The 25,777-nt window shown below is 41.1% G+C and overlaps 1 protein-coding gene across 3 annotated transcripts; it reads left to right on the top strand.

The window, feature by feature from the left end:
• Window positions 1-6,786: 6,786 nt before the first annotated feature.
• Window positions 6,787-25,731, top strand: fam107b (family with sequence similarity 107 member B). 3 transcript variants are annotated; one of them, XM_032523832.1, is made up of 5 exons: window positions 19,183-19,449; window positions 20,850-21,021; window positions 23,789-23,945; window positions 24,160-24,325; window positions 24,359-25,731. In XM_032523832.1, the coding sequence occupies exons 1-4, from the start codon at window positions 19,407-19,409 to the stop codon at window positions 24,277-24,279; spliced, it is 492 nt and encodes a 163-aa protein (XP_032379723.1). In that variant the 5' UTR covers window positions 19,183-19,406; the 3' UTR covers window positions 24,280-24,325; window positions 24,359-25,731. The 3 variants fall into 3 exon arrangements, with proteins under 3 accessions (XP_032379724.1, XP_032379723.1, XP_032379722.1); XM_032523833.1 differs by lacking the exon at window positions 19,183-19,449 and adding an exon at window positions 6,787-6,996 and having other exon boundaries at window positions 24,160-25,731; XM_032523831.1 differs by having other exon boundaries at window positions 24,160-25,731.
• The last annotated feature ends 46 nt before the right edge of the window (window positions 25,732-25,777 follow it).

Raw genomic sequence — 25,777 nt, 5'->3', positions numbered from 1 at the left:
AATATTACAAAGAATATTATTAACATCTCTCAAAAAATACAATATAAGGGAAATGCTGCAACTAAAATGTAATTTTCAAAGTTTTACAAAGGTAAATACGCATGTATCCCATGCTTTTTATGAGGTACAGTATATTACATGTATTTAAGCTTGTGAAAGAAGGCTCTCCTCTTCTGTATTGAGGGTGGAACAACAGGCAGAATAGGTTAACCATACTACACTGTCATGAATGCTTTACTGACCCAGCACAGGTCTTTATGTGCTTTTAAAGGATTACCATCTTTAACTATGCCTCTGTTGCCAAAGCCACATGCACAAACACTGACAAAAGAAAACAAGAGAACATCTGCTACATGAGGTTGAGAGTTGTAATATCTAAACAAAGAGCACAGTAAGACTGACAACTATGGTCTCTGGATTCCAATGAGAGATTTTCAGACAATACAAGGCCACTTTTGTCCCCCCCTTCACCAAGGAAAAAATGCGAGAGATTATGATGCACCAGGGGGTAATGTAGGTACAGAACCTCCTCTGTCTCCTCTCTCTCTCTCTGACACACACACACCACACACATGCACACAATTGTCACACTGACCTTGATTTTCTGCGCTTATAGTGTGTGTGGTGTGTGTGTGTGTGTGTGTGCGTGTGCTTGTGCGTGTGCGTGTGTGTGTGTGCGTGTGCGTGTGCGTGTGCATGTGCGTGTGCTGTGTGTTGTGTGTGTGTGTGTCTGTGTGTGTGCGTGTGTGTGTGTGTGTGTGTGTGTGTGTGTGTGGTGTGTGTGTGTGTGTGTGTGTGGTTGTGTGCGTTGTTGGAAGGGCCTTCCTGCTCTCTGTGTTGGAAATCCTGCTTATTCAGCTTATTCACACAGGCGGCAGGCAGGCAGGCAGGCGCAGGCAGGGCAGGCAGGCAGGACGGCAGACCAGGGAGGCAGGCAGACAGACAGGGAGGCAGGCAGACAGGCAGGCAGACAGACAGGGAAGCAGGCAGACAGGGAGGCAGGCAGGCAGACAGACAGGCGGACAGACAGTTTATGATGAACTTGTATGAATGGCACAACCTGTAGTTTATGTCAGAGCTGCGAGGGAGTATTTGCGTTTGTTGGTACTGCATGTGTGCACATTCTCAAGAATAAAAAACTTTTTATGCCTTTTGAAATTATACAGGGAGGGATGAATTACTTGATTTGTGTATCCATGAAAAAAGTGTTCCTAGTTTGAACATGTGTATGTTGTATCAATTCCTAAGTGTCCGGCAAAGATTCATATCCCAGACACGTATAAACTTACTGTGTCTGCGGTCCGAGTGATACAATAGATATGGTATGTATTGGGCACTTTTGTCTAATCTGTGGATATTTCACCCTCACTGTATGGTAACAGAGCCATCTGCTGTCATTCCTGTTGGCAGTCATTAGGCTGAGTGGAAAGGCTCTGTACAGTAAATCTCAATAAATCTGGGTGGCTTGACCAGTAATAACAGTCTCTGCTGCGACAACGTTCAAAGACTGCAGTTAAATGACGGTAGCTTGATCTTTTTGCATATGCTCACATGTGTGACATTCAAACACATGCAAACACGGACAAACACGAAGGCATGCGTTCTGTCATTTTCTCATCTGCTACACTTCAGTGAATCATTTTGTCATTTAAATAGAAGTAATTTGTCATCAAATTCATCAAATGTGGCTGGTAGAGATGTTGTAACAGACAGCCAAGAGGGAGGAACACTGTAAAAAGTAAGAATAAAACAAGTGACAAAACCCTGTCTACTGCCCTCTTTGATTACTGTAAGAAAACAGCAATGCACCACAGAGAATGAGCCCTGTAAATGTGTTAATGTTTAATGAAAATTGAGATTTATTTGTCACAGGAATTATAGTTGCTACAGACTGTGTTGGTCTCTGCGATGTATTCCTGGCAAGGGAAATGTCTGGGTTGGTATTAAAAAGAGACACCAAGAAAGGGAATGCAGACAAGAAAATAGTGAAAGACAAAGGATATCAACAACAGTGAGAATGAAAAAGCATGGCAGTGCATCAGCTGATATAAAACCGAGACGGCTAGTGAACAAGAGATTTTTTCACAAGTGTCCTGAGAGGCTGACGCAGCACTAACCTCACAAACCTCATCCAGCCAGGCATCATGGTGCTGTGTTGTTGTGTGTGTGCGATTGTGTGTGCATCCACGCCTGCGTGCATGTGCATCTGTGCAGAAAGGGACACTGTGGTGTGAGTCATCCAGCAGTGATTGAATTAGCTTAACTTTGGCTGAACACTCACAGGGAGAAGAGGGACAGGCAGGAAAAGCAGAAGGCATTACGTTACCCCAAGAACTGGTGAACACATCTCGGAGACAGACAGGCTGACAGTGGGAGTGTCACCCAGATCGTATTAGAAATCTGCCAGCCTTATTAAGGCTACACAAACAGCCTGCACACACCCTCTTTGTAATGTGCACACTGCTCATAAAGTCACTCACATTGACCTAATTGGCTGTTTCTTCCAAAACACATGTCACAAATGTGGAATATTACTACAGTACAGTGTTTTATCTTGTGGTTTGTCTTGAGGTTACATGCTCTAGCTGTACCTGGGTCAGACATAAGGGAGAAAACAGAGTGGAAAGAATGCATTAAGCCTGTTTAGGGGCAAAGTGAGAAAGTAAAGAAAATGGTGGCTTGATGTTAAAAAAGATTAACTTTCAGCCAGTATCTCAAATTTAAACGAGGGCTCTTGAACGTACATTGCCTCAGCATATGGTGGCTCTACTGCTGCTGTAAACCCCCAGTCATTCAGAAGTAGGTCACACACGTTGGTAGTGTTTATGTACACCACAATTACATGCAATTATTTACCATCTACTCCTTTCCTGTGCCTGTGTGCTGTTAAAATAGAGGATTCTTCACAACAGCAATTAATACATTGCTTGCTTCTTTTGTATTTTCAAATTCAAATTCAATTGTATTTCATTTTGTGTCATTGAGCAACAAAGATTAACAAAAATTGAGCACAAAAATTGCTCTTCCTAAGCTCTTGAGTTAATTTAATGCAAATACCACACTTATCTGATATTTACTTACTCATATTTGCCTAGAAAAGAATACGCCTCAGACCTTATTCAACATAGATTCAACATCGTCAGTTTTAAGTCCTGCCCTCACTTACAGGAAGACCTCTCTGTCACCATGGTTTTCAGATAACTGCCATATCCTGTTTAAAGTGGGAGGCCCTTGGAGGCCTGACAAAGAAAAAAACAAGGGGCCTCACATGCAATCCTACATACACACGTGCACACAAGAACTGTGGGAAACTCTGGGACAATCACAGAAACATCTGTCCCAGATGTTAGACTTCAAATACCAGCAGCGTAAGATAGAAAGGAGGGGGCAGTGAAGCTGTCCACTTCCAGGCAGTGACACTGAGAGAGAACCCCCCCCGCCCCATTTACTGTACACACAGGAAGAGGCAACAACATGACCTTCAGGATCCAAACCTGTCCACTTTACCAAGTCTTTATTTACAGTGAAAGGATGGTTTCAGCACTGTGGACTGTGTCTATATGTTGATATGTGTCCACAGAGGTCAGTCAAGGGACATTTTAATGTTTTGAACTGACATCCCATTGTGTACAGTCACAAACTGGCTCAATGCATGTGACAAGGAGGGGAGACCAGCCAAGTTAAAGTGCCGCAAAGCAGTTTATTAGAAACGAGCACAAATATTTAGAAATTGACATGGGGTGTAGAGATTAAATGCATTAGTGGTGAGCGGAATGTATGGATGAGAGAGGAATGTGCAAGTGTTGCAGGCAGCAAAACGTTCAAACAAACCAAAACCTGGACCAAAAAACCTGTGGATCCTAGGAGAGAGAGGAAGAGACCAAAGGGCCTAGTATTTTTAGGCTTGGGGGAGGCCTAAACAGGCCCTCCTGACTTCAAGCTGCTGCAGGAGGAGACAGGTTAGTCCAGTCAACAGAAAACGTAGGTATTCGGGGTAAAAAAGCACAGTGGTTTTGAGCGGAACTTTGTGTCTTCTCTAGGGGAGTAAAACAAGGTTTCAAAACCACTATTTGGGCGGGTCTCAGCATTGTGACTCTCCTGCTCAATCTCTATAACTCAGATGTGGTTGATGGAAAGAAGAAGTATGAAACTTTAACGGAAACCACTGACAGATGCAGTATATTTTCTGATCACTGCGGAAGGTGTTTCACAAGCAGGCCGGTTGCCATAACAGTAAGGAAGTACTTTCTTCCTGTAGTGGTAAAGGTTTTAAATTTAACATGACTCAAATTGAAATAACAGTGAAAGTGAAAGTTACAAATAATATATATATAATATATATATATATATATATATATATATATAAAACAAATAGTCATGTAGATGAAGTAGTGTCTGTTATTTTGAGTTGAGTTGAGTTTTAAGTTTAAATAATAGTTCCACATTTTTGGAAAATACACTTATTTGCTTTCTTGTCAGATGTTAAATGACAAAAATGTAATTTTTACATTTAGGTTTTATGGGGATTAGAACAAACAAGATATAACATGTAAATTAGTGAGCTTCACAGCAGTGTTGCTGGTCGCCACAGAGCCAGGTTAGGTGTTTTCCCCTGTTTCCATTTTTTCTGCTAAGCGAAGCTAACGTATTCAGCATACAAACAGAGTGGTATCAATCTTCTCATCCCTTGAAAAGAGATTGCACATAAGCATAGTTCCCAAGATGTCAATATATTTCTTCAAGCCATAGAAATACTTGTAAAACATGGTGAGGATGACTGGTAAAGCTAGTGATAGTTCTTGCCCTGACTTTGGGTTTCTCAAACAGCTTTTACTACTTACATACACATCTGTTTCCTGCATGGTGGGAGCTCTAAATGTGTGTTGGTCTCTGGAGGGAGTGTCCTCTCTGTCAGTGTGACCCTCTCGTGACTCATCCTATTGTTCAGCCCAACACTCTTAGTCACCCTTCTCTTATATTATGAGAAGGTCTTTAGGAATGTTTTACTTCTGTGAGACGCACCTCCCACATGTCTTGATTTCAAACCCAATCCTTGGGCCATTTTCTGTTCTTTTTGTCATTTCCAGTAAGCTTGCTCTGGTTGGGGTGACCTCTATCTCACCCAGTAAGAGTGTTCACCCCATGTAGGCGGAGTCTTTTGCAGCAGCCCAGGTTCGAATCCGACCTGCGGCACTTAGCTGCGTCAACCCCCATCTCTCTCCCCTTTACATGTCTATCCACTGCCACTTTAATAAAGGGAACAAAAAAAAAGCTTGCTCCGGTAATTCTACAGCAACTTACCAGACTTACATCTTTATGCGACAGAGCTTGAATCCAGTGGAAGAAGAAGAATGTCCCCCTGAAATAAGCAGTGCAATGCAAACGATAACATGAAACTAGGGGGTTTCAATGTGCCGATTTAACAGAAGGGTGGTGGATAAGCAGATACACTGATCCTTCATCAATAAGCAGATTACTCTTTATCACAAAGAAAGCTTGGGATTGTCAGTCTGCTACAACAACAGACAGCAGCCTGATCTGTTGTAATCAAAGTGAAGAATGAACGATCTTCCTGAGGGAGAGCTGCGAACTTCACCCTTGAGTTTTTGAAGAAAAAGAACCAATAATTTTTGAAGGATACTATAGTACACTTATTAAAGTCCGGCTGAATTTTGGCTCAATGCACATAAAAAAAAGCGCATCTTTTCACTTGATGTCTTTGGTCTGAACATTTCACTATGTTAAAACATTATATTGCTTGAATGTAGACTTGATACTACAGAATATATAAAACATGATATTGATATAATACCTTAAAGTTACTTCAAATTGATGTATTTATTTATTTTAGCCATCTGGGTGTAGCCCAACAAGTCCTAGACATGATACTGACGTCAAGATTTGTTGCCTGTTTACACATCCAGCAGACAAAGATTAACCTTAGCTTTTATTTGTATTTTTCATGGGAAAAAGTCCATTGTCCTTTGATCCCTGTTTTTGTATCCATCAGCTTGGAGAAATAGCTTTTCTTCAGCTATAATTGCTGCACTATGTTCAAGGCAGGGCTTGCTAACTCTGACTTGCTGTTTGGTGCTGGAAACACAGTGGGTTTAACAGAGATGTTTGAATGACAACAGCTGCCACTGGTAATGTGGGTCATGAGAGCAATGAGAGTGATCTTAAAAGTTGTGGGCCATAAAACCAAAACAATGAGCTGAAAGATGCTAAAACACTCTGTAGAGCTGAAGAGGATGGCAGCAGTGTGATAACTATCTGTGGGTTTGCCACAAAGAGAGAAAGCTCTTTCACGTTACACTATATTCAAATGTGTACAGCGCTGCTTTAAGGGAAAGAAAGAGATAACATTTAAGGGGTAAAACCAATAATATGAACGCAATTCAGTTATTTCAGCTTAACCCACATGTCAAAGAAATCATATTAAAGGTTAAAACTCCAGCAACACTTTGTTTATTTAGGGTCGGAAATAAATGATATTGTAATATCACTGGAAATAGCCTCACACAACATATGTTAGCATATAAAGTACATTTATTTAATAAAACAGACAAAATACAAATGTCTTCACAGAGAAAAAAAAAACGCCCCTTGCCACAGAACATTTCAAATCTAGTGTTTATTTGTGTGCGCGTGATTGTGGGCGCGCGAGCCCTTCCATCCACACCCCGCCCAGCGCTCGAGGAGTCCCCACTCATCTACTTCAGTGATCAGATGAAGACAGAGGAGGAGGAGCATTTGCGTGACGTCACACCACCCCTCCCACCCAGCTTCAATTTACATTTTCAATGGGTCCTGGCTGAGTGAACGTGCGTGTGTGCTAGGCACAGCTATTGAGCAGTTTTCAAAATCAGAGTCTCGCAGACACACCTCAAGCATCAAGAAGTGTTCCGGACACGCACTGATGCGGCCTGAACCACTTTGTCATTTTAAACATTAAACCGTTCGAGTTGGAGAAGTCGCGTCGGGGTCGACTTTGAGGTAGGTGTGTGTATGTGTGTGTCTGGAGCTCGTTTTTTTTCTTTTTTCTTTTCGTGAGGTTGTTTCACGAGCGCACTAACAAAAGCAGCACCTCCTAACTGGGCTGTCTGCTTCCGTCGGCAGAAGCAGCAGGTTTGGTTTAAAAATTAAAAAAAAAAAAAATTAAAACCTGGAAAGTAACGAGGAAAAGAAAAGACCCGAGGAAAGAGAGAATGAGATTGCTAAAATACAAACTCTTGTTTCATTGTCTCCTTTTGTTGCGGCGCGTGACTTCAGCCGACGGGACAGTGGAGAACAAACACGTTGAGCTTGGTGTACAGCACGTACAGACCTCAGTTACGTTTTCTTTGGAGCAGATACTATTATTGGCAGTTGGTACTCTGGTAGAAAGATAGTAGAAGAAAATTAAAAAAAAAAAAATGTTATTCCTAGTGTGTCTGAGGTGTACAGAGAACATGGTATGGGTGCTTATGACATATGTGAGATTACAGTTGGCAATGTCTGGACAAAAATTTTCTAAAATATAGAGCCACTCTTGTTTTTAACCAAGTCAAGGTAATTAACGTATCCCAAAATCCCATGTTTGCCTCAGAGGGCTTACAATCTGTACAACATAAGGCTTTCTATGCTCTCATTTGTCCCCATCGTTCCTAATCCATCTAATGTAATCTTAACTCTTGAAATGAGGGCCATTTGTGAGAAAAACAACATCAGAAGAGACCATATTGAATGGATGACCTGTATCTGAGTAATACTTTGTGTATAATAGCCCAGCAATAACTGCTGCCTTCTGTGTCAAAAGCACATGGCTTTCAGTCAGAGCTGACACACTGGCCTGTGTTGTCATGAGGCGCACAGGCCAACTGTCATGTGAAGAGGTGTGAGTGCGTTTGCATGTCTTATTATTTATTTTGACGTGGCAATAAGTCTTAAACTCATGGTATTTCTTTTTTTTAACAGAGCCCTGTGCAAAAGCCTCAGAGTCACTGTCAAACTTTAACAAGACATTAAACAAACAGGGCTCAACTTTAGCCCTTGGGGATGTTTGCTGGGTGGAGGCGGAGAAGCAGCCTGGCAAACACGACTGAGCAGCTTCAACATAGTAGTAGTTTAACTCTGGTTTATCAGATGGGTTCTAGTGATAGGAGAAGTGGCAAAGGCAGGTGGTATGAATGAGTATGTTATACTGTCTAGGTGCAGAGTTTTCAAGAGTGTGTGTGAGTGTATGCAGGGAGGGGAAAGTTTCGTGCACATGTGTTAGTCATTTAGAGGGGAGTTTGCTTACATCTGTCTTCTGATCTTTGAACCCCCTCCTTCTCTCCTCTCTCTCCTGTTTCTCTTACGCTGTGGCTCTTGCTGTCTTCGTTTCCCGTAAAGGCTGAGTGTGAGTGTGAGTGTGTGTGTGTTACAACTGGAAGGCTCTCTGCTCCATTATTATTGCACTCACAGGAATTTAAATATGTGAATGAAATGTCTGAGTTTCCATTCTATAATAGCACGTGTCCATTAGTGGTTCTGGTGTGTTTCTCAGATGTGTCATTATAGCGTCTGTGTCCATGTCAAGGACTCGAGCTGACCTCAAGAAAAGCAAGGTATTTGGGTCATGAATGGGTGTGTGTCCAGGAGGAGTAACCAACCACATGTGTGTTGACAGTATTATCTCCCACAGACCCGCTGGTCTGTCTGTGGGCACAAAACTTCACTACTCAGCAGAACGTACTGATCCTTTAGATCCACACTGCACAAGACACAGTGTTGCTGTGTGTGTGCGCACGCTTGTGTGTTTCATGATCAGGCTCTGATGCTAGACATTTAGTTCAAGAGAGGTGAAAGACTACCTTGTAGTTGTAGCGAATGTTTTTAAGTCTTTTCCCCTGTAATGAGCCATGTAAACATTGAAGGTTTCAGAGGGTCTCTGTACTGAGAGTGGAGTCCTCATGGTTTTAGCAAACACATCCCCTTTCTGTTCAGTTCTAGCCTGCAGGGATACATGAGCTTAAAATTGTGAACCTATAAGGTTAGGTATTGTTTTGATTAAAAAAATAAATAAAATAAAAAAAGTCAATGCTATGGTTGTGTTTTGACACTGATGCCAAAACAGAAGAAGTATTCCATGTTTGTTTTTTTACACAAACTGCCATACAAAGCAAGCCAGTCCATTGCCAAATTAAACAGTGTACAGTTGGAACCATTGCTAACATCATAATTGCTAACATGATAATTAATTTCCTTTTTTTTAAATGAAATATTAACTTTCAGAACATTTTATTTTACACAGCAAGTGTCCTACAGTTGAGTGTGGCTTTTGTTAAAAAATATCATGAATAAAATAGGAACCATGTGGTTACATCGTCTAAACATTTCCTGAGAGGAGACCCTGAAGTCATAAACACTTTAATATTCAGTTGGTATATGCCGTATGTCAGCATGGGCATTACTGGTGGGCATTTATTAATCTTGCTAACATGGACGTGTTTTGACAGGCACTAGATGCTTTACTACCCCTCTTCATGCAGGCTGAATGAAATATTATGATGCTATTAAGACACAAGTGATGCAACAACATCCTACAACAGGACAAAGGATCTGCATACACTGTGCTGTGGTTTTGTTACCATGGTTTTAGATTATGATGTCACAATTCTGGTGTTGAGTTTCACGAGATTGTGTGTGTGTGTTGTGTGTGTGTGTGTGTGTGTGTGTGTGTGTGTGTGTGTGTGTGAAATGTACTCTTCTGAGGACTGTGTGTCTCTGCTCTTGGTTTCATCAGTATAGGAAACCTTTTTATAACAACATAGAAGAGTACCATCTCTGAAGTTATTGAAAGGATTGAGTGTGAATGTGCTGCTCTACTGTCCCTCATGTATGGTCTTCTCTCTGTGTGCTGTGTGACTCATGTAATCTGTGCATTTGTATAATTTGGATCATATAGAGATAATAAACCAGCATGCCAAGCTTTCCATGTTATATTTTTCCTAGAAAGTGTGTGTGTAAGTGGAGTTGTACAGCTCGTATTAAGTAACTGTTGTGAGAAGAAACTATGCATAAAACTACTAATACTGGTAGAAAGAGAGAGAGAGTTGGAGAGTTGATTTCTAGTTGTTGGTAACAGCTTCCAGCGACCAGACAAACTCGCCTGTTGTTCTCCCCATTAGCCTGCACCAACTGTTGATTAAGTTTTAATAGACTCACTAGTTGGTTCACTCCGCTTAGTCTCCTAATAAATGCAAATGACCGCTGAGTACTGCTGCACTGTGAAATCAATAGCCTTGGACTATCAGAGCCTCAAACACTAGCAGATTACTGACAAGCATGATTTGAGGGGTGTGTGTGTATGTGTATGTGTGTGTGTGTGTGTGTTTGTGTGTTAGTTATGAAAGTCAGACATGCACAGGCTTGGTTGTATTTAAGCAGCCTGAGGGCTTGATGTTGATTTAAGATAAGCTATGTGTTCCAAAGGCTAAAACAGAGACATGCATACACACCTACAGAGACTCAGCTTCTCCCATTGATTTTCCTGCTGTTATGCTGGTGCTTCAATCACAATAAAGCACCATTACTGGGCTGACCACTTTGTGTAGTCTTGGAGAATGGATGATACCCACAAATGCACACACTCATACTCTGCCTTCCTCCTGGCAGCTTGTTAGGTTGAAGTATAGAGAGATTTGGAGTCTCAGCGGCATGAATTGGATTAAGCTCTTTGTAAATCAGTATCAAGACATATGATCCTGTCTTATTACAAACGCAAACAGGAACACACGCCCACGGAAGAACAGAGCCACTTCTTTCTGTTACAGCCTGAAGCCGGCAGGACTTTCTGAATGTATACCCATACCGGCTTTGGAAAGTTTCACGAGACAACGAAACCACATGATTGCCTACTACCCCAACTAAAAATATGCATGTATTTTGAGTCATGTTGAGCATAAAGTAAAGAATCAGAGGGAACAAAGACTTTTCATTTTCTCTACACCTGATTACCGTGTGTGTGCGTGTGCGCGTGCGTGTGCATACCTCTGTGTCTGTCTGTCTGGCTAACTGTAGATTGTCTGGTTGCCCAAGGTAACAGTTGTTATTGGGGTTTTCTCTACTAGCATGTAAACAAAGCCAAGGAGAACCTCTCAAATCCTCCCTGGGTGTAACCCCCCTCCCCTGGCCAATGAGAATTGAGCTCCCAGCCGGGCTCAACCAGTAGACTTTGAGGAGGGGCGTGACTCTACTCCATAAGGAAAGAGCAGCAGTAAAGCACAAAGCTTTGAATCTGCAGCCATAACAAAGACTCCTCCTTTATGACTGAACAGCACTTTACACTGCTGCGCCAGACAAAACCGCTGTAGGTTTTCAACTATATGGCTCTTCCAGCACTAAGGGGACCGACTGAAACTTTAAAAGGCTGATATGTGTGTGCAGTAAATGAGCACATGTTTACATCTTAGCAAGGGGGAGCCACATGAAACATGCTTGTGCTCTGCCTATAAATTGTCTTCTTAGGGTGTGTCTATCTGTGGTGGATAAGTTACTAAGTACATTTACTCAAGTACTGTACTTACAGTACAAGTTTTAAAAATTTAAGGTAGTCCAACTTGTTCTTGAGTCTTTTCTTTTCATGCTCCTTTCTATTTCCACTCCACTACATTTCAGAGCGAAACATTGTACTTTTTACTCTACTACATGAATCTGAGAGCTTGAGGTATGTACTAGTTTCTTTACAAATTGATATTTGTGTACACGAAACACATGTTTTATTAAATACAATGTTTTAGTATAAATGAAACTACCCAACAAAATATAGGCCTACAAGTCCAGCTGAAATGATTAGCCGATTAAACAAAGAACTGTTTGGATTGTTTGCAGTTTCTAAAATGTGAGGATTGTTCAGCATCGAGGACTTTTAGTTTTAATAAGAAAAGATAAGATACTTTAGTAATCCCACGCTGGGGAAATTCCTTTGTAACAGCAGCTTAAAAGAAAAGAAATCACACACATCAGAATAACACAAATACACATTAAAAAGACAGAGGAAAAGATATACTTAATACTTTAAAGAATTCTGATGATACTTATATACGTTTACTTAAGTAACATTTTCAATGCAGGACTTTAATTTACTTTACTAACAGGATATTTTTATACAGTGTGGTAGTAGTACTTTTACTTAAGTAAAGGAACTGAATACTTCTTTCACTTCTGGTGCCCAGTGCATATGTCTCAGTCCACCTGTTCTCATCAGGCCTATACATATACATACAGGACCACTTGTCAGTGTCAGCTGTGAGAGAGTATAGACCAGCCTTTTGTATTTGACTGACAGGTGTGACCCCAAACTGTACCCCCTCACCAATTATTCAGGACATCTGTTCAGAATTTGGTGTGAGTAAGCATTTTGATTTTAACCTTTTTATAGAAAAGTGCACGTAGCGTGCACCCAAATGTTTCTGTCACTCGAAGATGTTGAGTGTACAAAAGTAGTTCTCTGGCTATGTGTCCCTACATGTATATGCTGTTGTGTGCCCCAACTAATAATCACTTTGCATGTTCATCACATTCCCACGGCATGACTCAAAAGTGGTGTCTGTGCCCCCCCCCCCCCCCCCCCCCCCCATTCATTCTGTAATCTGCCTCAGGCCCGGGGCTCGCAACAGGACCGTGCATGAGCCACCGCATGACATAACTACAGTCATTGTTGAACACAAACTGTCAACACAGGCATGTTAAAATTCAAAGGGGGAGATCCCAGATTGATATTTGTGTCTGAGTAACATCATTTTAACAATACAAGATGTCACTTACCCTTCATCCAAACACATTAGGGCAAATAAACTAACAGATCTAGATAGTTGTTTTGCAATCAACTCTTAAAAGCCAGATATAGAAGCAGTCAAACTGTCTTTACAATCAGACAAGACCAAATGCAGCCTCTGTTGTTATCCCACAAGTGTAAGACACAAAGAGAGATGGAAAGCAACACAGACAAAGATCTGAGCCATAAGAGATGTTTTCAAGCCAAGATCAGAACACTATGATTCATATCAGATGCCAGGATCACAATAAGATTTTACACATAAGCGTTGCCAAAGTGATACACGTGCTTTTTTTTTCTTCTCACTTTTTTGAAATGAAAATGACAAGAACTTGCTTGTGCAGAACATAGACATGAGAAGTAGAGTTATAAAGGTTCTTCTATTTTGGCCTGTTCTCCAGAATTCCAATGTTAGGTGCACAAAGAAGGCTTTTGTGTGATGGGGTAGTTCACACTTTAAACTTCCAATTCACGGCCTTAAGATCATGAGGAAATGAGTTTAACAAGCTGATTGTGATCGAAAATATAGCCAGAGTGATACAATAACAACAATTTCTTTTACATTAACAAGTAACAGTCAACGTTTTTTGATGATCACTTGGGCGCCTGGGTAGTTAACCTGGTAGAGCGTGCGCCCATATACAGAGACTTAGTCCTTGATGCAGCAGTCCGTGTTCAATTCTGACCTGCTGCCGTCTGCTGCATGTCTTCCACCTCTCTCTCCCCTTTCATGTCTAAAGCTGTCCTATCTAATAAAAAATAAAAAAAAGGATGGCTTAAATTTGTTTTTAAAGAAAACCCTGAATTTGCAACACCGACCATTATAGATTTCTTTTTTTAAGGCCGATTTTCACAACAGAACAGAGGAACATCAAAATATATTAATGTTTTGAGAAATATAATTTATAAAAATACAAATTAAAGATATAAAATTTAAAGTCATTTTGAAGAGAGAAAAATCTGTGTTGCCAACAGGGACATTGTAGAGCACCCTCTGGTGGACAAACTATGCAACGCCAACTCTCATATGTTTGAAGGGTGTTTTGTCCGTTTGTATTGTATTATTTAAATATTCATTTAGCAGAATTTGTCATTATAAAGAATTATGATAATAAAATGAATTTATTGGCTATTATAAATGCCGATACCGATAGTTTGGATAATGCCTAATATTGTCCGATAATATTTATCGGTCGGGCTCTACTGTGTATACACCAACACAGATTTATCTGCAATAATCTAATATCGGCTTGGAGGATTTATCAGTCCAGTTATGATATTGAAAACTTTTTACAGTGAACATTGAGGAGCCAGAGAGATGGGAACTAAGTAAAAAGAGGAGAGTTGCAGTGATAAAGATGTTTGGGTATGACTATTACTTCTGGCTGCCAGATGTATTAATGAGTTTGGGTGTTTACTTTTTTAATCCTGACACTCTAGAGCCGCCTAGTACTCCCTAAATGACATCAGGGTTTTAAACAGACACACAGGCATACAGTACAGCGTAGCTAAAACCTCTCTCACATGATGTACTGTGTTAAATCATCCTTTCATTGTGTGGGTGTTCGTGAATGGGTGCGCATCTGTGCTTTAGGAACCCTAAAACCCTGATTGTAAATTCCCGTACCCCCGCGTCTCCCTAGTGACATCATCATATTGTGGGAGCGGGGTGGGTGCTTTTGGAGGTCAGTACACAATGAGGCCCCAGAATTCCCTAGCTCCTCTTCTCCTTTGCTCCAGACCCCCACTTCAAGGCAGGAAATACAAAACAGATCACAAGCCCCAAATTCCCAGGCATACTTTTGAGGAACGATTTGCCCCCTCTTACTCTCTCTCTTTTTCTCCCTCAGATCCTGTCATAGTTCAGTCCTCTTTTTCCAAATGCTGTCAATGTTGTATTTGTGTACTTCTGTAAATATACTTCATTAAAGAGCACATTTACATTTGCTGCTCACGCTATCTTCTGTAGACCGGTTGTAACTATACATTTGAGCTATTTCCTCATTTGAAACTGAAACTGTTGCTAGCATTGTTTACAGACAGAAATGTGTGTGACCCTGACTGGTTTATGGTGTTCTTTCTTTCTTTGGCTTGCACTGGCAGGTCAGTTTTTCCTAGTGGAACTCACACATTATTTGGCTTACACACACACGCGCACTGAAAACAAATGCTGTGAGTATGTGGGCTTTTTTGTTTGAGTTGATAATTACTTTGAATGTCTTTTGTAGTTGCAAGTGACAGGAAAATGTCTGTTTGTATTGTTTGAATCTGTGCTCTGGAAAAATGTGCACATGTACGTCACTGCGCTGCCCACAGTGATTTATGTGTCGTCGCAGGGGAGGCGTGTAAAGGACCACGTACACGGGGGATGTCCAGGAAATGAGCTCATTGTCACTACTGGCTCTTGACACACTGCTTATTCTTCACTTTATCTGTCACTTTCTCTTACACACACACACACACACACACACGCTTGCCCTCCCCTATCCCCCACCCCACAGCTGTTAGTTAAAAGCTCATCTATCTGTGCTGTGGTGTTTTAATTAGGGCCTCCCCTGTTTATGGCTGAATGGCCAGTTCATTACAACCAAGGCTAGGAGATGCACATTCAAATCTGTCTGGCTTGTAACAGTGTGCGTGCGTGCGTGCGCGCGTGTTTAGTGAGTGAGAACGGGGTGTGGAGGTGGCTTTAGGGGTAATGATGCAATTTCCCCTGAGGGGTGGATCCCCCATCTGTGAATGGAATGGACAAGATCTGCCCCCCCCCCAAAAAAAATAGAGAGTTAACAAGAGGAACTATATGGGACAAGAGGGAGAGATAGGAACAATAGAGTGAATGGTAAGTTTAGTTTCTAAAAATGTTACGTAAGTGTTTCATGAAACTATACTGTGGAGTTGGAATCAAAGCCAGCTGATCTTGTGAGTGTCCATGATCAGCATACATCAAACCGGATGCTAAAATGCTGATCAGTCCTTTTGCAAAACCTGAACCCGGCTTACCTTTGTGCCATATAGTGTGGAAAACAAATCCTGGCTCGCTCATGATGGAGTGGGTGTGGTCAGCCATGTGTTCACACAACCAATGACTGTTAACGGCCCAACCCCACTCTGTGCAGAGCTCTGGTTTGTGCCTGCATCCTGGAGGAGGACAGAGGGGTCAGATGGTGAAACAGGCCACCAGCTGCTCTCCTTGCCTTCATTTTCTCTGTCATCCGAGGCTGTAGCAGGAGGAAGGCCACAGCTGACTTAAGAGAGCTAAACCATGTCATTTCTCAATTGTGTTTTTTTATTACCATCTTGGCACTAATCCCAACACAAAGTTCTCATCCTCCATGTCATTAACAATCCAGTTTTTGTAATTGTTCGTCTTTCCTGTAGTATTTCCAGTATTGCCAATTTGCTTCCTAGCAGTTAAACAAAAGAGAAGCACTGATAATGGCCAATTTAGGTTATCCATCCCAGTCCCCCATCATTAGCCTTTCTGCCCATCTGTGCTCTTCACTGTTGGGTTAGAGGAGGAAGAATGCTTTTCATGCATAGATATCCGGCTCTTTAGCTGCTAAATGCTCCACTGTGTTTAGCAGCTTGTCTGTTGTTTGTTGCAGAGCAGGTAGAAAATAGTTGGTTTATCTGAGCTTTTTTGCTGAAAATAGCTGCCTGCCGCGAAAACACAGCAATTAGCATTGTGAGAGGGAACTAAAACATTAAAGTTGTGGGCAGAAAAACAAAAAGCTTGAGCAGAAAGAAGTTATAATGCTTTGTCAAGCCGTCATTTGATCCATTGCTCCAAAATGAGTGTAAAAGGAGTGTATTTCGGTTGTTGAAAGTCTCTTCAGTGAAGACCATGGGAAGGCTTAAGATGTTAGTATTAGCAGCTCCTTCCTGTTCCTGAATGCTTTGTCACTAAATGCAGTGGGGTTGATGGCAGGACTCCATGGCACCTTAGAGAAGATGACAGTTCAGGGGGAAATTGAGAAATGAGTCAGATTATGAATGCAAGTCTTTGTCCAAGCTCATATAGCAGAGCTGGCTTCGGTGATGCAATAAGTTGGCACCCTTATACTTCTTATCATTCTATCAGCTCTACTGCAACCTGCCACTGTGGAGGTAACTTTAGCACACACACTGCAAACATGCTTATCAGACACATTCATTCAATGACTTCCTTTTTTAAAACCCTTTCCTAAACACACTTCTCGTGAAAAGCAAAGTCTGTGTGTGTGCATGATATATGAGTGCTGTATTATTGAAAAGGTTTGTGGGTAGTTTCAGACTCTATGTGGATTTAACTTTCTGTGCTACTTTTTTTTTTAGCTTTTCTTTTTGTATTTTTCATAGATGATTGATCAGATATTTCCTGTAGCTGGCTGATTAAAAAATGTGACATTTTACAGTATATGAGATCACAGTCATACGGTCATGAGGAAGACAGGGAGAGAGTGAAGGGAACAGAGGACAGCGGTCTTTAACTCCCTCTTCTCTCCTAGACTAAACTCTGACCCAGTTTTTGTCCTTTCTTTTACATTGTTCCACCAACCTTCGTCTTATTTCATCCCTGAGTGCTTGAGCATTTTGAATCCTCTAAATGCGGAACCCTTTCTCTTGGACATCTTGGAGATTCAGGTCTTTTGGAGGCTCATTAATGTGTGCGCGTGTGGTCGGCTGTTGTCTGTGGTCTAACGGTGTGTTTCCAAAACCAATAAACAAACTGTTTTTAATGGGATTCCTGGAACAGCATGCGCTGTTGTACCGAAAACACTGACACGCTTGGAGGGTTGCTTCCATAGTACACATTTTGTTGTACAATGTTGCAAATATCAACACATGCACATCCATTGGAAGTGTTGGAAGTGGCTGTTCATTACACAACTCTATCGTTCTGAATCAACATATGGCAAGACACCTGTAGAAGGACAGATTTTGGGACACAACTATGCATTTAATGCATAGTTGTGTCCCAAACTCTGGAACATGGAACTTGAAGATTGGAACATGTTAACTTCCTCTTTAGGTAGAGGACTTTTAACTGATAGTGAAACATGTTATCTTGAAATAGACTTTCAAGTAAAACCAAGACACCAAGGGACATTGGCTAAAACATGCATAAATACCAGTGATAAAGCAGACTTTAAGGGGCTCCAAGGCTTCAATTTGAGGTTGCAGGTTCCTTTTGAACTCCCTATGTCACTTCCTCTCTCCCTCGGGGCACAGAGGAAGTAGGAGCAGATGTGTTAAGCTAACGGACACTTTGACAACACTGCCAGTCTGTAAATTCCTCTACCCCCTGCTACCGGCATTAACAGAAACCCCTTTGATGTACACAAAGCACGTGTGTGCTCGCACGCAGCCCCTGATTTCAGCCAGACGCTGTTCTGCCCACCTCTGCCACCTCGCATGCACAAACACTGTCACCATGTTCTGGCTGTGTCACAAAATGCACTGTCTGGCATGTTGTGAACAACATTATAGCCAGTGATGTAGTAGCATGTAGATGAAAATGTTAACTAAACTGGCAAAATCTCTTCATTTTTAGCAACTGATTCATGAATATTTTCTTTTCCAAAGTGACCCTCAACTTTTCAAATCTAAGATAATGATTTTATGAATTTACTGTATACATGTTAAGATTTGTGTTGGCCACATGGGTGAGTCCATAAATGCATTGTTTTAAAGGTTACTAATCTGAGATTAGAAGTGATTACATATCACTGTGAGTGTAGATCATAGCCAAAGCAGTGTCTTCATTTGTCAACATATTCCACTATATCCATCAAGCGTATTTATTATGTGGTATTTCTTCCTCTTTGTTCTGCAGTATGCAGCCACAAACCATGTTTATCTTGGGCGTCTTTGTTATGTAACTGACATGGTTTTGTTCTTGGAATGCAAGAATATGGACCTCTAGTGGTCTCTTTAACTCATTACAGCAATCTTCCATGTGTATGTTTTGATTCTGAGGACACACTCCCACCCCTCCTTTGTGTCTAGCACGTGCAGGAAAATGCTTTTTTTTGTACCCTTGATGAACATGGAGTGATGTTCCAAAACATCACTCCATGTTTTTAGTTGCAGGCAGGAGAGACTTGATCACACGCACTTGAGAACATGATTGTTAATAAATCTGAGTATTACTCAGACTGTGGGAGAAGAAGTGCATGTGACTTTGCTATCTGATGTCAGCTAATATGTGTTATTGTGCTATTATACCAATTTAATGCTATTTAAAAAGACCTCTTGTCACCAATTCTATGTGGGTCTATTTTACTGACAAGATAAAATGCCATTAAGCTCCATACCGGGACGTGTGAGAATATTCATTCATCAGTGAAGAATCTTTAGGGAAATATTGGTTATAAACTCTTCTTCGCCTAGAGATGTACATCAAAGGGGAGTGGGAGGGAGCAGAGAGAGAAAGAGAGGGAGGAAGGGAGCGAGACAGTGTGAGCGTAGCTATAAAACAGACATTGAACTCCAACCAGCTCAGTCGCAGACAGTTGTGCTGGACAAAGAACCTCTCCCGTGTAAGGCTTTGCAACATACTGATAAACAGGACAGCAAGTTCTAATAGTTTTTTCTGGAAAATACATTCTGGATCAAAATAGCAGAGATGACAACAATGTTCAGATGCCCCGTCTTTCCTCATCTGCAGGGTGAGTTAAGCAGAGATTGAATGTAGTCCCTTTTTTGTTTTAAGAGTAGACTAGATAAAAAAAAATAGGCTACTCAGCTGTTTTAGACTTTACCAAATATGTGTTAAAATATCTTTTTAATCAAAGATTATTCTGTTCTCAATTCAGTTGGTTAGATAGAAACTTTTATCTCAAGATTTCTGATATTTCATTATAATTAGCATCATAATTATTCATAAATATAATTTAAATGGAGCATATTAACCGTCAGTCAGATGCAAGTTGCAAAATTTTCATAGCGCAAAGCAGACTGGGACACAGTGGCGCTCAACTGCCAAAGTTACTAACTGTGGTGTTATTGAATGTAACCTGTGATAACATGAGGCATTGGTCAGACTTCTGTGTCCCAGTTATTTCTCCGCTTTGAAATGACCCTTTGGTCTGGAGATTTCCACACACGAGCCGGTTTGTATTCTATAAATGGAAGAAATACTGTAAAATACTTGTAAAGTACAGAATACATCCAATGAGTTCATATTGAAGCAGTGTGCCTACATTTGGGGGTCATGGATAGGAGTCGCTGTGACAGAGGTCATGGAAAACAACGGATTGGACCTTTTTGGTTATGTATTAGCAACATGCAAAATATTTACATAACTATGTGCCTGAAAGATATTGACGGTACTGATTCAATTATTCATTATATTGCATACGGTTTCTGAAAGGGGAATGAAATGTTCCTCTTTACTCAGTGTGAACAATTATGTAATTCCAGCGCTGAGTCCTTCTATCACTATAGAGGATTAGGCAGACGCTCATATGACTTTTTGAAATGAGCAGCGGTGAAAGAAGTATTCATATCCTTTCCTTTAGTAAAAATACTAAAACCACACTGTAAAAAATACTCTGTTACAAGTAAAGGTCATGGATTGAAAATGTTACTTAAGTAAAAGTATGTATCATCAGGAAAATGTACTTAAAGTATTAAAAGTAGTACTCAACGCAGAAAACAAAAACAAAACTGGAAACAATTAAAACAGTCCTGTCAGTTAAGTAAGTGTTGGGTAGTTTAATTTATAATAGCATATCCTAATTTTATCAACTGTGTTTTATGTGTAAAAATCACAATTTGTAAAGTAACTAAAGCTGTCAGATGAATGCAGTGGAGAAAAAAGTACAATATTTCTCTCTGAGTAGAAGTAGAAAGTGGCATGAAAAGAAGTGACTCAAGTAAAGTACAAGTACCTCCAATTTGTACTTAAGTACAGTATTTAGGTAAATGTACTTAGTTACATTTACACCATTGGAAAGGAGAAATAATAAAAGATCCCTGAACATGTTTTCTTTGCAACACAGATTTAAATATTTCTTGTATATCTTAGTGACATAGTAGTTAAATGAAAGTGTTTCTGTTGATTCAGATCCGTGTGACCCTGGTCTATCACTCTCACCGGGAAGGCGTGTCATGGCGGAGCCCGAGTACCTGGAGGGAGACTGTGATGAGCTCATCAAACCCAAGAAGTTAAGCAACCCAGTCAAGAGCTCCCGTAACCACCAGGACCTGCACCGAGAGCTGCTCATGAACCAGAAGAGGTCAGGAGACAGACAATAACACCTTCACTACCTTTCTCCCTTTGCCTCTACTTCTTTCTTTTCTTTCCATTTTCTGGAAAAACAATTCCTAGGTTACTATTATGAGAGGGATTCTTATTTTACATTTAGCAACTAAAAGTTTTATCATGGTTTAGAGCACATAAAGAAAATCAGATTGGTGTTCAATTTTCCGCCTACGAGTGGAGAAGTTTGCCCCAATCCAAAACAGTTAGACAGAGGAAAACAACACAGATGCAGGCTAATGTAGTTTACTAATGGCAGGATGACTTAATAAAGTAGCCCTGCTACTTTGTTGTGATTGGTCGGATAGTAACCAGTGGGTCACTGTAGTCGACTTCGCTGAGTGCTGCGGTTTTATACAATATGTAAAGGTTACAGAGAAATACTGTACAGGATAAACCTGGTCTGGCTGCTGATACCGGAACTCTGGATCTGTGTGAGCATCCATGCATCAGTGTGAATGTGCATGCATTCTGGGGCCTGTGATCACCCTTTTGACATTAAATGTTTGTATTTTCTCTCATCAAACGGTGGCAGCAATTTTGTGCCCGAGCTATAAATAGCTATGTAAACACACATGCTGTTGACAGCTGTTACATCACAGCGGCGATGCTCTGTCCTAAACAGGTCAAAGAGTGAGGTTGTTTTGTCGCGTTGGTGACAGTACATTAATAAATGATGGGAGAGAGGACAACGTGGGCAGGATAAGGAGGCCATAGAAAAAATGTAATAAATAAAAAAAAATAAGAAAAAAATTCCATTCCAAATGCTGCAGAATATTGTTTCTAGTTGTCTAGACGGAAAATGTCCCAGAATAATGTGAGATAAATCTAGTCGGAATTTGGGGGTGAGGGTGGGTGGGGGGGGTATACTTGTTATGATTGGGCTTTTTATCATGCACTGAAGTATAGAAAGCTTGTCTGCATAGTGGATTAGTCACCCCGACGAAGGTGGGTGGGAGGATGGATGGATGGGCTGCATGAAGAGAAAAAAAAAATGTGTTATGTAATCAAGATTACAAAACCGTTTGTAGCTGAGGGCCTTTCTCTGCCTTTCCTAACTAAGCTGTGGTGACCCGTCCTATACACACACACACAACACACACACACACACACACACACAGAGAGGTATTTCAGATGCCAAGACTAGTGAAGCAATTAAGCAGATGGTGGTATGGATGTGTGGGATTTTTAACACACGTTCTTCCTAGTCTGCTGGAGGGTACACACACGCACACGGGAGGGGGTTATGGATGGGGGGGGTCAGTGTTTATGTAAACGTTGCCAACAATGAAAGGAGAGTGGAGGAAGCATCTTTATAGCCTGTCTTATTGCTTTCAGTGGCCTTGACCCTCTTCCCTCTGCGCGTGGTGGTGCTCGCAAAACAGCCCGACGCAGTCCTGCCTGTTACCCTCTGCTCTGCTTCAGCACATTAAGTGCTGTCATAAGACCTGCACTGTCAAGAAAATCAGGGCATTTAATTACAGCAGTGACTTGAAATAAAGTAGTGCCTTGTTATGAAATAACTCCCACTCCATCTTGGAACACCATGAACTTGGTTATGCAATCTTCAGGATTTAATAATGTATTTAATTAAGACGTTGTTGCGGAACTGCAGGCAGGTAGGCACGCTGTGTTTTCTTTGAACAGACGCAGCCTGTGCACAGGAAAATGAGTAATCACAAGGAGCGTAATCTGGATAATGTGTTTTTTTTTTTATTGAATTAATAAAGGGCAAGGAGAATGTATTTGACCAAAAGAGCCTCTGTCCTTTTACTGCTCCTGATTATTTATTGTTCTTGTGTGGCACTTTATTGGCTTCTGCCTTTTCTAGCTGCCTTCTTCTGCCTTTTCTAGCTGACTCAACCTTTCTGTTCCCTTTTGTCATAAGTAGCCCTTCTCCCAAACCTCATCCTCAGCCCCCACCCTTCTCTCTCATAATTTGGAGGAGGTTGAAGCATTACGTAATATTAGGTCTTTTCGCTCTTTTTTGCAAGACACGATCACACTTTACTGTCTCTTTTTGAATGCTGCTGCCCAAACCCAGGCAAGTGTGTAACAATCTCTATGGGTTAGTGTATTGGGAGTGTTTTGGTACTTAGGAAGGGAAAGAAATGGAGAAAAAATCAAAACTTTCCTGAAATACGGCCAACACATCTAAGCATCTACTACAGATATATACGTTGGTCATGGTCATCATCTGTTACGCTAGTCTGGCTGTCACCAGACAAAGCCAAGATCAATAGGTTTGAGATAGCGCATTGGTCTGGGGAGTCTGCTCTGTATTTTCTCTGCACAAGAGGCGTGACCAACGGGCCTAGTTCGAAGACTTTGTACGCAATTGGATAGTCCTTCAACCAATAAGACCAACAATCCAGGTGACGTAGAAGCGACAGCGGCATCAACGGGTTGCTGTGCTTCGGTGGCGTTCGGTGGCCGCTATGTTGAATATAAACAAGAAGCTGCTTGGTTGCGTCTCTCTCGTCATTGTGTTAAACACCACGTCAAGTAGATAAGCCAGTTTGTGATTGGTTCTTGCAATATTGAAAACTGATAGGAGAATTAAACGTACAGACCAAGCTGCAGGGCGAAATCAAATCAGAGGCAGAGCTTGCAGGGTTAACTCAGTCTACTGTTATGCATGAATGTGAATGTAAATCTCCCTCTGACTGAAGCCCCGTAGTGTCATCAGAGGTCGTTTATGAAGCTTTATTTTAGTAACATGCTGTCTCACTGATTCTGCACAGGGGTCTGGCTCCTCAGAACAAACCTGAGCTCCAGAAGGTTATGGAGAAGAGAAAGAGGGAGCAAATTCTCAAGGCTCAGAAGGAGGAGCAGGAGGCCCACAAGAAGAGGAGCGACCTAGAGATAGAGCTCATGAAAAGACAACAGAAACTAGAGCAGGTAAATGATTGAAAGCATACGTAGAAACTGTCATTTTAGCAATTCGATGGATGCACATTGTTACTGTATCTGATCACAAGAGGGGAAAAAGGTTATTTTACCTTGGTTTTGGACCTTAAGATTTGCAACAAGATGCGGTTTATAGATGCTATCAACAGATTATTACTTCTATATTTTGTTTAATTTCAATTTGCCAATGTCTGTGTTCTTACAGCTGGAGCTAGATCAACAGAAAAATGAAGAGGAACAAGAGAACACCCCTGAGTTTGTGAAAATGAAGAGCAACCTGCGCAGGACCAAGCAGGAGAGCGATGGGGAGGAACGGACCACCTAAAAACCAGCAGGGGTGTCTGGGTCTGGCTGATTGTGCGCGTGTTTGTTGGAACGGAGACGTCGGGAGTGTGTACAAAAGAGAGAGTGTGTTGTCTGTGGTGCACAGTGCTGACCGGACCGTGGTCCGAGATGAACTTCCTGGCTTCCCCAACCTAGCTGTTCCATCCCGCAGTGAGGAGAGAGACTTTACAGACTAAAGACCCCCCCTCTGTGTGCCTGCCACGGACTGCCAGCACTCGCCTCTGCTACCCACACCCATCCTGCAGCACACAGCACCCCCTGCAGGAGGGACCCAACACAGACATGTTACATGTTAAATGCCTTTGAATGTGGGCAAGCAAGCTTCCAGTGAGCTCTGATGAAGAAACACTCAAACACACACACACACACACACACACACACACACACACACACACACATACACACACGTTTTCATCCCATTTATTTTCCCTCTTCTCTCCTCAGCAAGCTGTCGTTTCTCTTTACTGTTATCAATGTTGTCGTTGTTGTTGTTTTTTGTTCTCATTTTCAGAATCAAATAAGGAAAAGTGAACACTGGACTCTTGAAGCTGTGTAATGTAAAAGCCAAACAAACGTGCTTTTGTTATTTATGTTTGTAGCTTTTAGCCCAAGTATAGGGTAAACACTTTTTAGTCGTTCTGTATTTTAGTTTGTTTTACAGCATAGTTTATGAAGCCAGAACAGGACAAAGGGAGTGTGTGGTTGTATGAAACACTCACGTGTGCTTTATTATAATTTTTTTTAAATTCTAAACATGCCATTTCCTCAGCTAATGCAATTTGGAGCAATAGTAGAACTCCCAGGCATGAGAGTGACCTTTTCTCTATATATTGTTGTTTTTTATAAATAAAAGTGTTACTACTAATTTAAATTTTTGTTAGGTTGGTCAATAAGAAGCCCTGAGCCCTGTCTGATCAGACTTTGTGTACTTTTATGAACAAAAGACTTACAGCTACAGGTAGAAAGCTTACACATGTAGGCAACCTGTCAACAAAATATATAATTGATTAGTAGTTCTTGAGATATTTGTGTGGCTCCTGACACAACTCTGATAAGTGTTATGGAACTTAAGCACATCAGTATTTTGTCTTTACTGACAATGGAGCCATGAATGTGCAGACAGATAACGTTAATCAGTTAATCTGAAATTAAGTGGCCATTATCTGCACAAAAATTGAACTATGTAGCCATTACCATACACACATTCCAAAATGGTTACACAATGTAAGAAACTGTGATAACTTTGGATGTTAATGTGCACATGCAGTGTTTATTTAAATACCACACACAATAGTATTATGGGTCTAACAATCTGGTGTGTGGGTCTCCAAGAGACGATAGCTATTATTCTAAAGGGAAGAATCCGATTTATAACATAACCCTGTGTTCTTCACCAGAATCTTCTTTTAAATAAACATAATGTTAACTTGTTCCATTTATTTTTCTTCATTTTGTGTGCTGCTAGACTCTGAATTTGT

The sequence above is a fragment of the Etheostoma spectabile genome, chromosome 8 (genome assembly GCF_008692095.1).
Source record: "Etheostoma spectabile isolate EspeVRDwgs_2016 chromosome 8, UIUC_Espe_1.0, whole genome shotgun sequence".
NCBI lineage: Eukaryota > Metazoa > Chordata > Actinopteri > Perciformes > Percidae > Etheostoma > Etheostoma spectabile.
This window is presented reverse-complemented; position numbering and strand designations above follow the sequence as displayed.